Source organism: Watersipora subatra, chromosome 1 (assembly GCF_963576615.1).
Source record: "Watersipora subatra chromosome 1, tzWatSuba1.1, whole genome shotgun sequence".
NCBI lineage: Eukaryota > Metazoa > Bryozoa > Gymnolaemata > Cheilostomatida > Watersiporidae > Watersipora > Watersipora subatra.
In genome coordinates this window covers 811,097-827,162 of record NC_088708.1, presented here as the reverse complement: position 1 = coordinate 827,162, position 16,066 = coordinate 811,097, and the positions used below count along the sequence as shown (strand labels likewise).

General features: G+C 36.9%; 2 protein-coding genes across 3 annotated transcripts in view; one reads left to right on the top strand and one right to left on the bottom strand.

Moving 5' to 3' along the window:
- Positions 1–1,306: 1,306 nt before the first annotated feature.
- Positions 1,307–4,310, top strand: LOC137385748 (X-box-binding protein 1-like). Its single transcript, XM_068072288.1, has 4 exons — positions 1,307–1,447; positions 1,785–1,938; positions 2,114–2,390; positions 3,738–4,310. Exons 2-4 carry the CDS (start codon positions 1,820–1,822, stop codon positions 4,188–4,190), a joined length of 849 nt encoding a protein of 282 aa, XP_067928389.1. The 5' UTR covers positions 1,307–1,447; positions 1,785–1,819; the 3' UTR covers positions 4,191–4,310.
- A 3,324-nt stretch (positions 4,311–7,634) lies between these two features.
- Positions 7,635–16,066, bottom strand: part of LOC137385734 (serine-rich adhesin for platelets-like) — a 68,236-nt gene continuing 59,804 nt past the window's right edge. The window contains exons 15-20 of one of the 2 annotated variants that reach the window (XM_068072270.1): positions 15,674–16,008; positions 14,062–14,079; positions 11,136–11,398; positions 10,121–10,324; positions 9,303–9,472; positions 7,635–8,275 (exon numbers count right to left, since the gene is read on the bottom strand). In XM_068072270.1, the coding sequence (XP_067928371.1) occupies positions 8,192–8,275; positions 9,303–9,472; positions 10,121–10,324; positions 11,136–11,398; positions 14,062–14,079; positions 15,674–16,008 (1,074 nt within the window). In that variant the 3' untranslated portion in view covers positions 7,635–8,191. The remainder of the gene's footprint in view (positions 8,276–9,302; positions 9,473–10,120; positions 10,325–11,135; positions 11,399–14,061; positions 14,080–15,673; positions 16,009–16,066) is intronic. The other variant, XM_068072272.1, reaches the window with a different exon arrangement.

The following is a 16,066-nucleotide window of genomic DNA, read 5'->3' as shown; positions in this document are numbered from 1 at the left end:
GGCACTGACAGACAATAGAGGTACTTACAGCCAGTGAAGGCACTGACAGACAGCAGAGGTACTTACAGCCAGTGAAAGTACATACAGACAGCAGAGGTCCTTCTATATAATAAAAAAAAGCAGTCTTAACTTTTAATTTGCGTTTACGTTGGCAGATTGCGTTGCGTCTTCCAATTTGAAAGCAGACAGAATTCATTTTAAACTACAATGGTTTCTCCTAGTCAATGAAAGTATAGAAGGCTATAAATCAGTGTCGTAGATAATATTATTCCAGCAAACTCTCCTGTACAATTATAAGTTCCATATTTTGAGTTAATATGGCCAGCATGAGTTCAGCAAAGCAAAAATACTAACCTTATAGTGAATGAAATCTGGACAAACAACAAATATGAAACCCAGTTTAGGCAGGATGGAACAAAAATACTCTAAAAAATTTCCTTTTACGAAAGACTGGGTTAAGTTCTGAGTGTATGAATTCCTCATATAATCAGAAAACATAGTTTTCACACCATGCACCATATTCTAGCAAGCATTGACAACGTTTTACATGAATTTAGTTAAACATTTATTCCTACTTGTTGGCTTTTATAGTAGAAAGCGAGCAGACGCAAACTCTTAGTGGTGAAATATTACAAACTGTCAGCTTAAGCCTTATATGTGAGTATCAATAATGCACAAAGCTCTTTGTCTCATTCTGCTGGTAACAACAATGATATACAGCCCTGTAATAATACAGGGGCTGTATATCATCGGTAATAGCAACCTATTGTCTGTGTTACTTTGAATGATAAGCTTCAAAGACATGATAGACATACAAATGTTGTGTTGCAGCTATTTTCGGTACCACTTTCACGTTAGTAAATCTGGAACAAAATATTTAGTCTTACTGCCAACTGTTGCTCCATTAGGCAGACAGTCATACAGCAAACGATGCTTTGTCATATTGGTAGTTGTACGCTCTTGATACTGTCAGTAAAAATAGGTAGACAACTCCTGTTATATACAATAGACGTTGACCAAGCGAAAACTATTGTAGATTTGCGTTGATTGTAAACCCCACCCGTTAATAGCTCGTTGTTTCCAATTTTTCTGCGGTCCATTTACATGACTGGAATTCGTAATGAGTACAATAACAACGTACATGTATTACGTGTGATATAAATAGTTGCTGCACCTTGTGAATACCTCAGAAAAATCGTCACCAACTACGTCAATCCCGCAATGTAATGTACCAATCAACTATTGCCACGTTGGAAGTTTGTCGAATCACAAAGTTCCACATCAGTATCAGAAAACGGTTGTTGATCGTAATGGAGCAAAGATGATGAAATGGTACGTAAGCCGTTTACATATATTCAGTTCGCTTGTTAGAAACAGCTCAATTGCTCTTTTAAACTCTGATGAGCGTTTCTAATTTACGATCGTAAACATTGAGACTGCGGCAACGGTTAGTATGTAAGGTCTTTATGATTAGATATACTCCTAAACACCCAATTTATTAATTTTTCCGTTGTAATTGAACGTTCAATGTCTTTAATTATATTTCAGTACTTATACTAGTTTTTTATTATAGGGAAGTTGTAGCATTAGAACTGTTGTGGTGTAACTGTTGCATTAAAGAAATCTTCACTCCTACGTTTACGTTAAAAAACTTGAATGTGCTCTGGAGACAAAATACATTTGGGTAGGCTATTTGTCTAATACTAGTAATATTTTTGCTGAATTGTGACCGTTATTTGTCAGCAGAACACTCGGCGTGGAATAATCGTATTGTATGTTTTCAGAAAGTATTGGATTAAAATACTGCAGCAGCCAGATAATGCATTTTTCGACTGGGAGTGATGGGGATGAAAGTTTACATGAAGCGGACGGGAGTGTTCATCCAAGGAAGCGACAAAGGTTGACCCATCTTTCACCTGGAGAAAAACTTCAAAGAAGGTATAAGCACAATGTTGACATGTATACCCAACTTGAAATATACTGGGCCAAAATCAAAGGATTTTCATTTGTTATTGTTCATTTGTTATTTTCATTTGACATTCATTTGTTTACCGCCTCATAGATCATTGCTAGGGTAATCGAATACCAAAGAAACATGATTTTTATTTTTTAGAAAAATGAAGAATCGGGTTGCTGCACAGGCTGCTAGAGATAGAAGAAAAGTATACATGGATGAACTCGAAGATCAAGTTGCTGAATTGAAAACTGCCAATCAGCAATTGTTGGAACAAAATGAGCAACTAAGACTGTTGACCTACTGTCCAAACTGCAGCTCAAATAACTCAGTGTCAGAATCTCAACCTGTCAGCTCTGCTTTAGTAAAGCCTGAGTCTACTTCTAAGTCAGCAGTACTTAGTCCTCAGCAGAAGGAACAGACTCAGACTTTATTAGCATTGATGACAGTGCTGAGTTCATTGGTGTCTCAGGGCCAGATCTTGCAGAAGAATTGCGGGTTAGTTCATCTCACTGCCAACATAGTCTGGTGTAAGCTAAAATTACAACGCTATAGTAAAACTTGAGCTTTTACTTGAGTTTTAATTCATCAATAAAATAAATAGATAAAAACAAAAATTTTATTGATCTTTTTCTGTGGCACCATATTTAAAAGAAATTTTCAAGAAAATAATTACAGGCTGTTCAACAAAAGTAAATATATCATTACATAACTGATATATATATATAACCCGTCACGTATGTATATATAGTATATGTGGTTTACACTGTAAAGTGCTCAATAATCGAGTCAATGTTTTAATGATTTTAACCTGTAGCTTTTAATAAACTTCATATATATATATAACTAACTAGAGTGTTGGAATAGGTTAATGTTACTTATCTTTCTTCCAGATTGATGTTTTACTCTGGGGTCACAACAGGTCTGTTTCATGCTGGTGCACTCTTCAGGTGACTTGTGTTAAATCTTTAACGCAAGTCACCTGATTTAATGCAAGTCACCTGAAGAGTGCACCAGCACGAAACAGACCTGTCGTGACCCCAGAGTAAAACATCAATCTGGAAGAAAGATAAGTAACATCAACATATTCCAACACTCTAGTTAGTTATAACACTCCACACTTTTTAGAGCGTGAAGTGCTGTTAGCAGTAGGCCTGACCACTTATCTATTATATATATATATATATATAATAGATAAGGTAAATAGATTGTTACCCATCTATATATATATATAGATGCTCCTCGGCTAGTGAAATTTCCTTCGCTAATTAAAAGCTGAATGAAACTACACGCACTCTCTTCTCTTTATTTATTAGTAGAGATCGTGCCAAGTAAAGGCCGGCAAACCCCTTTACAATACGTATGTAAAGTTCAAACAAAGTTCAAACAAATAACTCGAAAGTTATTCGAGTTACGAACAACATACATACGTTCGTATGTATCGTTGTTCTTAACTTGAATGTTCATAAGTAGGGAACCGTCTGAATTGCTCTGAACAATAAAAATGTAAGTGATAAATATTTTAAAATAGGCTATAGATTGATGTGCATACCAAAAAACTTAAGTGACCAAACTTCCTACAGAAAAACATAGTTAAACAACTAACTTTACACAAGAGTGCTTTTGCAATTTTTTATGTATTTGTTGAACATGAAGGTGTCAATCTATTTGTTTTCCAACATTTTAATGTGGCCACTGTAGAGCTGATTCATCATTTGGTTAAGCGTTGGGTGCTTGTAAGATAAGACTGGCATTGTTTGAGTTTGAATTGCTTATATTTCAGCAATTGTATACCATCCTCCAATGTGATATCAACTCTACAGTCTCTGGATTTGACACAGAAATTGAAGCTGAAGCGTTTACAAAATATATCCCAACAGTGGTGGGGCCCTCATCAAAATGCCTGGAACCCAACAGAGACTGTATAAGCCGTGATCATCTTTATCACAAGAATGTTGGTTCACCTACTGCTAATTCGGAGATGAATGTAAAAAATCTGTTGCAAGTTGATCCTGACATGGTTCATGAACATCCTATTCCTCCTGAACAAGCTGTGGTTCCAGATGCACAGTGTATGTTCAACTCTTATGATATCCATAACAGTATTGATGCTAATTCTGAAGGAAACAAGTCGCCTTACAGCGACTATTCGTCTGATTATAGTCCCACGAGTGGCGATGGCCTCTCTCTGGACTGGAATGACTCTTTTGTTGACCTTTTCCCTCAGCTAAGTTGAAACTTGGTGATATTCGTATCTTGTTGTGTCATGTTGTTTTTCTGACAACAGTGTTCAACTTTGCATTAGCAGTGCAGTAACTTATATTTTTGTAATAAACCACATCTTTGTACCCATTAATGAAGGCGACATAGGCTTTAAGGTACTGTTGCGTTTCCTTTCTAGTAATGACTTGTTCATGCAGTATATATACTAGCGAAATATACTGCGCTAGTATTAACAATCAGCTTATTAATAATGAGAGGTAATGTAGTTGCTTGCCATTAGCCTGGCACATTGCCAGTGGCTAATTTGAGTAAGCTTACTAATAAGAGTTAACTACTTGACTAACTGCTCCCCAAGGCGCAGCATCATCATGAAAAGTAGTAGCTTGTATTTGCACCCATATAATCGCCCCCATAATATATACATATATCACCCGCTTGTGTGGCTTAATTGGTAAGAGATTGGACTGGCAAATGGAAGTGTCCAAGGTCAAATCTTTTGCGATACGGATTCTTTATTCCAAGATTTTAACAGTTCGCTGTCTCAGTTCTCAAATCAGCTAACTGCGAAAACGAAAAAAATTGCGATTGCATTTTTTGAGTGTTTATAGGGTTACAAATATATCGACAAATTTTCTTTGCATAGTTTTTTTTTTTTGAGATCTCAGTCACACAAATCAGCTAAATGGATTTATTCTGCGTCGTTAGAGCTCAAACCAGTCAACTGGTTTTTTCAATACAGACTATATGCTGGGTGTCCGTAAAGTCCTGATGAAACTTAAAAAATTCATTACTAAGCCGGTTGAGATATGTAAGTCAGATTTGTTTCATTTTTATCAGTGATTAGTAGTTTTTTGTGTGTGAGGAAATTACCTTTTCCTTTGCAGTCTTGGTTTCAGACAGAAATTGCATATAGTGAATTGTAAAACTGCTTCATTGCATATAGGCAACTCACAACTCACCACTGCTTCGTTGCAAGACTTGAACAAGCATGGAGGTTGCAAATAAGAGGCAACACAAAAATTGTATTGAAAAAAGTGAAGTTTTAAACCAGATATCTAGGTAGGTAGGTTTTGTACATTAAACCATATTATTTAAAAAAAACTGAACCTAAACTTTTACAGCATTTTTCGTCATCAATAATTAATCTTGTTTTTGAATACCGCAAAATGGTGCTTGTATTATTATCAGTTCTCTATATATAGCGTTAAATATGGTGTTGTAGCAAACCTTGCAATGATGTTGATACCAACACAACAAAAAGAATGTCATGTTATTCGACACCTACTCAATATAAAACCAAACAAAAAAAACTATGGAAGTCACCTTTGGAAAAAACACATCAAAATGTATAGTGAAATGACAAAAACAGGGCATTATAAACTGGTACGCTACACCAAGGTGAAGAAGCTTGTTTACCGCTCAGCTAGACCTCAAAATGTTTCTCATTGTGAGCACACGAATAAGCCTAGTCTAAAATTTGATTCTGTTATAAGTAAAACCCTGTCAAGAGGATCCTCATCTGAGATCAGATTAGCCAATGCTCCAGAAGACAAAAAGGGTGATAATGTTAGCTGAAGCAAAAGTGAAAGATCTCGAGTCAATGCTTCCTTTTTTGGCAGAACAGACAAATCATACGTGAATTCGCTCCTAAAATAGACTAAGTTACCATCATAAATTTGAGCTTATGTACCTTAATGTCGTAAACTATCTGGTTGTTCATCTAGAGAAAGCAAATACAGTATTTGTAAACTATTATATAGGACCTATTATAAACCAATGTAATTCTATGCGCTTGTGCATCCTCAGACGCATTGTTATACATCAATGATATACCAGTTGGCTGCTTTGTGCTCTAACTTCTAAACTACATGTAGTTTGTGAACAAACCAGTCAACTGGAATTGTGAAAAGTAGTTTTAGCCGCAATGAATACTGATAGGATAAAAATATTTTACTTATTCATTGTCATCTTTGTCAGGATATTGTTTACTGGATTTTGAAAATTCTAACTAATATTAAAATGGAATTAAAAAAGACCAAAACTTGTAATCCATTTTGTGAATTTCGCTTTGTGTCCCACATGACTGGTTTGAGAACTCAGCCAGGGAGTTATAGCTGGACAAACACACAGATATATAAGATAAGATATAATGCAGGTCGCTAATATCGAGGCGTTAATCTCATTAGCCAGCTGAGGATGAATTCCCCAGGAATATAAAAAACATTGACATTTTTTTCAGGGAATCATCCAGTGTTACATGTACTGTCGAAAGCAAAAAGGCAAGAGCTTGGTGCAACCGGTGCGGTTGCACCAAGCTTTTGCCTTTCTATAATCATTCACTTGCTGCAACCAGTACGGTTACAGCAAGTGAATGATAAAATTATTTGATACATATGCACTAGGTTTCCATGCTGCGAATGGATTTGACCTCTTTCGTCGAATTCGCACCCTACCATTTTAGTGATTCAGAGTTACACTTCTCAATTTTTTCACAACTAGCTATGTACTCCTCGGAACAAAACTTCTCTAAGTGGACTTGCTTGCGGGTCACGGTAGTTTTTCAATTCGTGCTTAATATTATTATGAGCAATCTTACGTTACGTACGTTTGTTGCACTGTCAGTCCGGATACCTGATCAGAGTTTTCTTTACGATTAATATCCCTCAATATTGCAAAACAGCAACAGAATTTACTAGCTATACAGTTATTACTTCAAAGGTCGCATAAACGACAATCTCTTTTAGTAAAAAAACGTTTTTTTCTATACTAAAAAGCTAAACCTAGGAAAATGTTGGAACCAGTGCTGCGGAAATCTGTACAATCGGTAAGTTCAGTTATTTAATGAATTATGTAGCAAAAAGGTAATTATCTCATTACTGTAATATGAACACTTTATCGTTGGCGGTAGTTGTGGTCGGAATAAACTTGCAGTGCGATGAAATGCGCTGAACTTTTTTACCGTTACACTGTACTGGGTATTATCGATTCGAGTCCACCGGCCCGGTGCGTTTCTGTAACGTAAAATAGCAGTCTCACTGCGAACGCCTTCGCACAAATTTTCCGAAGCAAAATGGTGTTGAATCCGTTTGGATTTTACTGTTTCTACGATTCAAAGTGGAAGAAACTCCTAATCCATTCGGAGCATAGAAACCTAGTACATGTAATTACGTACAGTCGTACATGAAATAGCCTAACATCAGCTGTATGTAAAACAATCTGAAGTAGTGTTAAGATTGAGCTCAAAATTGCAAATAATATTGAAGCTCCCCTAAAGTGCATGCATAGTTACTATTTGAATACTTTTCGCTCATCTTTGTCCATTTCACGTAACTCGATACCATTGATTAAATATTTGCAGCAAATTGAATACTTTCCAGTTGTCAGCTATAAGAACAGCAATGGCGCTTTAAGCAGGTCACATATTTATTCGATGAATAGCCCATTTTAGTGGCTGCAAGGGCATCTGATTTATGAATCTAGGATTTCACTGGATCACAATTTTGAATGCTACTAAATATTCTTGCCAGAATGAACTGGCTGCAACAAATTATCAATGACCTGTGACAACAGTTGTATATGATGTACTTGGTGCAATTATGGCAATATTTGACTATTAAAGACCTTATCAATATATTTCAAAAGTTGTATACAATTTATGCTCTGTACAAAATATGACAATTTGTTAAAAATAATTTGCTCTATACCAAGCAAACAGTCCTTCATAACTATCAAAAAAAGTAATTGTTTAAACAAAAAGACTCAAAAAATACATAGTTTAGTAATTTTGTTATGTGGCGCATATATAACATTATCAAGTAACGTACCATCAACAATACTGCGATGGTTGTAAAAAGATATGCTAAGAAAAATCCTATTTACAAAACGTACAGAAAGTGTCTTTGTGTCACATCTAAAACGCTATAAACCCTGAAGTAGTAATAGTGGAGAGAGAGAGAGCTGAGCAGTGTGGAGCTCACGCGTTCTCAAAAAATATGTGTAAAGGAAATCAAGCTATCATGTGACTACATCCTCTGTGAGCAATTGTAGAAGAAGCACACTGCCCCTCTGATCATTTGGCTGCATCTCTTGTATGGGTGGCTATAAAATTCATAAAAGAAACTAGACAAAATTTTGGAAAGTCAAATTAATTTCAACTGGCACCATCCTTGTGCGTAATATATATATCTAAAATGCAGCATAAAGCTTCAGTGATGTTTAACCAGCCAAAATTAAAGATATTTTGTCTAAATGGTTTATCTAATGGCACAGGAAAGTTGGTCACACAATGAAGGAGCGATGTTACCTTGATGCAGCGTCACTCGAAATTGTAAGACTTAAAATAGTAAGACTTAAAATTGTAAGACTTAAAATTGTAAGACTTGAAATTGTAACTTTACCCTGAATTCTCTTTTGCACAATCAGTCATTGCGACCACAACCAAAAACTTAAAACTTTACATCTTGTAACAAATAGATGTTTAAAGAACTGCAGAATCTTCAGTATTCTGTAATCCGATCGACATAGTTAGTTGTCTGCTGTATGTAAAGCGGATTCAACCTATTTACAGAAAACGTGACACGGAAATTTTTTAAACTAAATCTAGATTTGCCTTTTTTGGGTAGCCCTTCGCACACTACATTTTTATTGGTGCTCACAGAAGAGCTCATATAAGTACAATTGTTTGTTGAAATATCTTGAGCACAGACCAAATAAAAACTATTTTCTGTTATATAAAATAACAATAAAGGTGTAGCACCAAACTGCTGATTTGCTGAATGATATTGATCATAGATTACCGAGACGTAAAGAGTAGAGTTACACCTAGCCTATATTCCTCAGATTAAAGTATAGAGTTACACCTAGCCTATATTCCTCAGACGTAAACAGTAGAGTTACATCTAGCCTATATTCCTCAGATGTAAAGTGTAGAGTTACAGCTAGCCTATATTCCTCAGACAGAGTAGAGTTACACCTAGCCTATATGCCTCAGATTAAAGTATAGAGTTACATCTAGCCTATATTCCTCAGACGTAAAGTATAGAGTTACACCTAGCCTATATTCCTCAGACGTAAAGTGTAGAGTTACGCCTAGCCTATAATCCTTAGACGTAAAGTAAATCCTTACCCTAGGTTCCATTGTAATTACATTTACTGGAGTGTTGTCTGTATGCTGCTTCAGTTTTTCCGACTTAAGTGGTTCTGTAGGAGATTTCAGGTTATTCTTCTGTTTTGACTTTGAGAGCTGCTTACGAAAAACTTGGCCTAGTGCCCCCTGAGACTGATGCGAAGTATCTCCTGCAAGACAATATGGAGAGCGAGTGAAATGCTTGAATGCTTCTTCGCTAGTTTTAGAGTACAGGTTGAGTGAATTCCAGCAAAAGGTCATTGCTTCATAGCAACTGCCATTATAAATATGGTAAAATAGGAGAAGCACCAGATTACCCAAAGATCCTCACAAATGGCAGTTTGAAAAGGAATATTTCATAACTACAGAAAAATTAAACTCCGGTGCCTCTACATGAAAATGTGTCACAATCTTTGTATTGATGCCCATTAAAAGACGAACAACAACTTTTGTGAAGCGCTTTTACTGGTGAATCAGTTTGCAACTCGTTACATGAACATTTTACATGAATATTCATGTTTAACATGAAATAATTCATGTTACATGTGCTACATGAATGTTACATGAATATTACATGAATATTACGATGCTATATAGTAAATGCTATATAGTAAATGCTATACACGTTTGATGGTCTATACAAGCTCTTTCTACTACATGTGATCATAAAATTAAACAAATTTAATATTAATAAAAATATATATGTTATGTAAAAACGGGCTACTTAAGCACAAAAAGTAGAAAGATGACTTTGTGAGCAGTTGATATTCTCACACTTGGTTATGCTACTGAAACGAATGCAACAAGTAACAACCCACCAACTAGCTCTCGGTATTCATTACGGAGGGCAGTATAGTCCTTTTTATACTGGTTTAAATGTTGCACGGCAAGGTCATGCTCATTGGTTATCATTGCATTGCCACTCGTTGTCATTGGCACCTCATCAGGGATCGAGTTAGATTTGGCTATGGAATCAATATGGTTTTGTTGTATCTCATTCTGCGTGTCAGTCAGTTCAGTGACTATAATACATGAAAACACACAATCAATGTATATATCAGTTCAGTGACAATAATACATGAGAACACACTCAATGTTTATATCAGTGGGTTCAGTGAGTATAATACATGAGAACACACTCAATGTATATATCAGTTCAGTGACAATAATACATGAGAACACACTCAATGTATATATCAGTGGGTTCAGTGAGTATAATACATGAGAACACACTCAATGTATATATCAGTGGGTTCAGTGAGTATAATACATGAGAACACACTCAATGTATATATCAGTTCAGTGACTATAATACATGAGAACACAATCAATGTATATATCAGTTCAGTGACAATAATACATGAGAACACACTCAATGTATATATCAGTTAGGTCAGTGAGTATAATACATGAGAACGTGCACAACGTAACGTAGGCATTGTTCCGTATTAACTGACGCTTTTTAACCCAGTGCCTAACGGCACCGTACCGTTAAGCATTGTTTTTTTTTTCACCGCTAAAGGCACACTAACCGGAGATTCCGGTTGATGTGCCCTAGCGGTGAAAAAAACACAGAATAGCCGCACCCTTATATAAGCCGCATGACTCAAAACATCAGAAAAAAAGTGGCGGCTAATAGTCTGAAAAGTACTGTGATTTTTTAAAATTGGCCATAATGCAATTCGGGTGAAGTCATGCACTCTTTGCGAATTGCTGTATCGCAAATAATCGGGGACACAACTGCTTGCGCGAACTGAAACGCATGACAGACCATGCAAAAATATTGGTATAAACGAGGCATAAGTTAGAGAGCGTACTGCGAGCCCCACTCACTTTGATCAAGAATGTCATCTGGTAAAACACTGTCGTCATCAGCCTTTCCTGCCGATACTGGTGTTGATGAGAATTGGGTAGAAAAAGGCTCACTAGACATGCTTGAATTCTGCGCTGCCGATGGAGACATCATACCCATGACATGCTGCTTGCTCAACTTCTGATTTTGTGGTGAAGCTATTTGCTTTTGAGCCCGAGCGGTTATGACAGCCTTCAAATCCTGCTTCACAAACTGCGAATTACTAACTGAGTTGCTTGAAGCCCTGTAAGAATATAAAATAAACTTGAACATAGAGAATAAACCTCCCAGAAACAGAAAAGCGCCTAACAGAAAAACAAAGTACAAGTATACAAAATAGGCAACATGGAGACACAATACAATCCGCAAATAGAAAAATCAATCTTGCAGGAAAACAAAATACAACCTGTAAGCAGAAAAAGTAAATCAGAAAGGCACTTGAAAATGAGACTGCCCTGCAACCACTCAAAATATATCGAACAGCCACACAAAATAAAACATGCATTTACACAAAGTCAACCTCGCAGCGACGTAAAACAGTTCCTGTGAGCCAGCGTATAAACCTACATGTATAAATCCCAATGTTTGCCTTATTGTTTGTCTTTTTGTTTTCATCCCTGTGTCCAGTTATAGCGATTAAAATATAGCGATGAAAATTCGGCTCTGCAGAGGATTTCATCTTGCAACATTCAAATAATAAGTTTACAAACAAGCGCGCTTAACCACTAGGCCAACCTGTTTTTGTCATCTTTAATGCTCTGACATGTAAATATTTTTATCACGATTGCACACGCTATATGCATTTTTTATTATTAATTAATTTTACCTTTCACCATTGTTTGTGAATTTTTTTTAATTTTACAAAAAATTAAAAGCTAATTTTTGACACCATTACCAATTAACCTGTTTTTTCAATTTGTAATTTTCAAATGTGCCATTTTAATTTTAAATGTACTGTTACACTCCTATTTCTAGCAAATCTGTGAAAGCTAAATACTTTTCACATGGAGAATTTTATTATCGGGAGTAGGAATTGCCTCTACATTCTCTCCCTGTTTGGACAGACAAGGTATCAGAGAAAGACAGTTCAATATCTCATTTTTACGTTTGTACCAGTCTCGAGAGGTACCAGTATCGTCTATTAAAACTTTGAATACAACGAGTTTCTGCTGCAACAGTAAACTTTTTTATACACACAATTCCATATAATCATTGTTTATTTGTCCTCTCAATTTATTTAAAGGTTGACTTGCAACAAAATTCACATTACAGTTATTTGGTATCAAAAGATTCACCACCTCTTACTCTGTTGTGTTGTAGGTGTCAAATACGTGGAAATGTGATTACAAACTCTTAAAAGCTCAAAAACGAAAAGCCGCCGTAGATTGGAATCCGGTTATTTCTCTGACGTAGTCATGACAGTTTGGTTATTGTCTTGTCACGTGATGTACTCACGTGAATTGAAAGGCCAATAAAAAGCTCAATATAAACCTATTGTAGCACTAGTTTATGACAAACACTTCGGGTTTTACCGAAGACCCCGTATCAAATATAGATGCTCGCTACTTTACAGTTTTGTTTCGGCTTGAACTAATCGTCAAGTCGTAATCTTATCATGTGACCCAATACTTCGAAAATAATTTTTGCAGCACTTTTCGATTATCACAAGTGACCAACAGGCTCGTCATGATTATCAGACAATGATATGTCCTCCTTCGAGGTAAGGTTAAAAAATTAAATGAATTTTTACGGTAAGTTATAAGATATCACTGCTAAAAGAGACAGCATTACAATGACGATAAAATAGACGCGTAAGAACAATAGACATAGTTTTATTGAATGCGTAAAGTATATTTGTGAAAATATTTCGACGAATAATAAGTGTACATAAGTGTACATGAAAGTGTAAACAGAAACCATCTACTACAGCTACATCATATTTGAGCCGTTTTGAAAAGAGAATTCAAACTACAGCGGTCTCTTGTGACTGCGATTAACTGTTCATTTTTTAGCTTTTACGAGCTTGTAATCAAATTCCCACATAATTTGCATCTACAACACAACAGAGTAAGACATGGTGAATCTTTTGATATCAAATGACTGTAATGTGAATTTTGTTGCGAATCAACTTTTAAACTGCACAAAAACACTTTTCTCACATGATATCAAGTTGAAAAGTTAGAAGGGTAAATGTTGTATATGTTAAATAAAAATAAGTTTTCTGCGCAAAGACTTTTTATTATCCGAGCAACGCCAGGCATTCAGCTAGTGATTATATATCGATGAAAGCAGTCAATAGTGAACAGACAGGAGCCAATCAGGTGTCTACGTAATCAGAAATGCTTGCAGCTACTATACACTGGATCTATTATAGCTTAACTGGCATGGCTCACTATTCTACCATACAAAAAACATTATTCGACAAAAACGGCTAATTCTCAAATGGGAAACAATTTCCTGGAATCCTTGTCTATGACCTTCGCTATGAGAATCAAGGAGGCACCAGGGTTCTTAATAACATAACATCTCATGTGACAGAAATCACGTATGCATTGATGTTGTCTATACCAAGGTGGTGTCCCTGCAGTACGAGAAAGCATAACTCCTACTAACCACCATCAAGATGAGTAGCAGTTTAAATATTGCCTGGTAATATAAGCTTATGAGCTCTTGTGCTAAAATCATGGAGCGAAGGCAGGCGATGGTTGTAAGAGCAAGGATGAGTGAAGAGGCCAGTGAGGCAAATTAGGTAATGCGCATGCCGGAGAGCAGCCAAGGTCAATGACAAGCAGCGGCAGCCATATAGCTTACAACACAACTCAATATATTTGTGTAAAAGGTTACTGAGGGTGTATGCGCAGGCGAGCTACTGAACGTAGCAAGCCTATATTAACAATTTTGTAATACCTTTGGTTGAGTATCCATCTAAAATCAATTTCAACTTTTCATTACTCATGCTGAGACATTTCCATTTTACAAAGGTGGTAAGAGAACCTAGTATCACTAGCATTGCAAATCGTACAGTGCGCAAGACAATGACCGCTGTTGCCAGCTAGGGTGAGATAACTTCACGCGCCAAACTAGACTCACGTAAACAAAATATCAGTAACAGCTATTCACCTAGTGTATTCTTGACTACTACCTATAGCTCACTCCCTACCTACAGCTGACTCCCTACCTACCTATAGCTCACTCCCTACCTACAGATGACTCCCTACCTATAGCTGACTCCCTACCTATAGCTCTCTCCATACCTATAGCTCACTACCTACTTATAGCTCACTCCCTACCTATAGCTCACTCCCTACCTACAGCTGACTCCCTACCTACAGCTGACTCCCTACCTATAGCTCACTCCCTACCTATAGCTCACTCTCTACCTACAGCTCACTACCTACCTATAGCTGACTCCCTACCTATAGCTCACTCCCTACCTATAGCTCACTCCCTACCTATAGCTCACTCCCTACCTACAGCTGACTCCCTACCTACAGCTCACTCCCTACCTATAGCTGAATCCCTACCTATAGCTGACTCCCTACCTATAGCTCACTCCCTACCTATAGCTCACTCCCTACATATAGCTCACTCTCTACCTATAGCTCAATCCCTACCTATAGCTGACTCCCTACCTATAGCTCACTCCCTACCTATAGCTGACTCCCTACCTACAGACTCAGCACTGCATGACATCATTCACATTTTACATCAGATCTCTCTTACGCTATCATCGTTTTACTGAATAACATTACTTATAAGGAGTTATCTTCACATTTGAATGCCACCACTATTTGGTTGAATCTTGACAAAATCAACCAATTAATTAACAACAAATTAACCAATATAGGGTTTCAGCTTGTAGCTTCTGCTGACTTGTTCCCTCTTTTACAGATCAACTACTTCCCCATTGACTAACTTGAACTTCTCTCTTGCTGACTGATTATCTCCATTGCAGGCTGACTCCCTCCTTTGATTAATTGTCTCCCCTACTGACTAAACTCCCTACATGGCAGATCTACTGAATCGTTTTTTTCTACTTTATTACTCACAAGGTTTGCAATAGACCTTACAGACAAGGTTTGCAATAGACCTTGCAGACAAGGTTTGCAATAGACCTTACAGACAAGGTTTGCAATAGACCTTACAGACAAGGTTTGCAATAGACCTTACAGACAAGGTTTGCAATAGACCTTACAGACAAGGTTTGTAATAGACCTTACAGACAAGGTTTGCAATAGACCTTACAGACAAGGTTTGTAATAGACCTTACAGACAAGGTTTGCAATAGACCTTACAGACAAGGTTTGCAATAGACCTTACAGACAAGGTTTGCAATAGACCTTACAGACAAGGTTTGTAATAGACCTTACAGACAAAGTTTGTAATAGACCTTACAGACAAAGTTTGCAATAGACCTTACAGACAAGGTTTGCAATAGACTTTACAGACAAGGTGTGCAATAGACCTTACAGACTGGCTAATAGGGCTAGATGATGAGGGAGCAATTAGTCATGCTTACTGATTAACATGACTGTACTGTGGAAGATTAGGAAGGTTAGCTTGTGTTCCAGAAGATAGCGGATGGACGGTAGAGGTCAATGTATTCCCTGGGTTTTCCATTGGTCCTGATCTAATAGTCTGAGGTGAATGCAAGTCCCCTTTATTTGACATCTGCTGCTGACTCGGTAAAAAATTCAAATGTTCAGCATGATATGAGCCAGTGGCCTGTCCACCCAGCAATGGCCGTTGCGGCGCTCCTCGTGCTCCTGTACCAAATTGATCAGGAAAACGGAAATGTTGCGGGGAAGATGGGAGGTCCATGGGGCTGTGAGAAAAGCTAGCAGGACCCTGCACCTGTGTTGATAAAAAGCATGCATAAAACATACTTATATCAGCATGTCCAGAAAGGTTA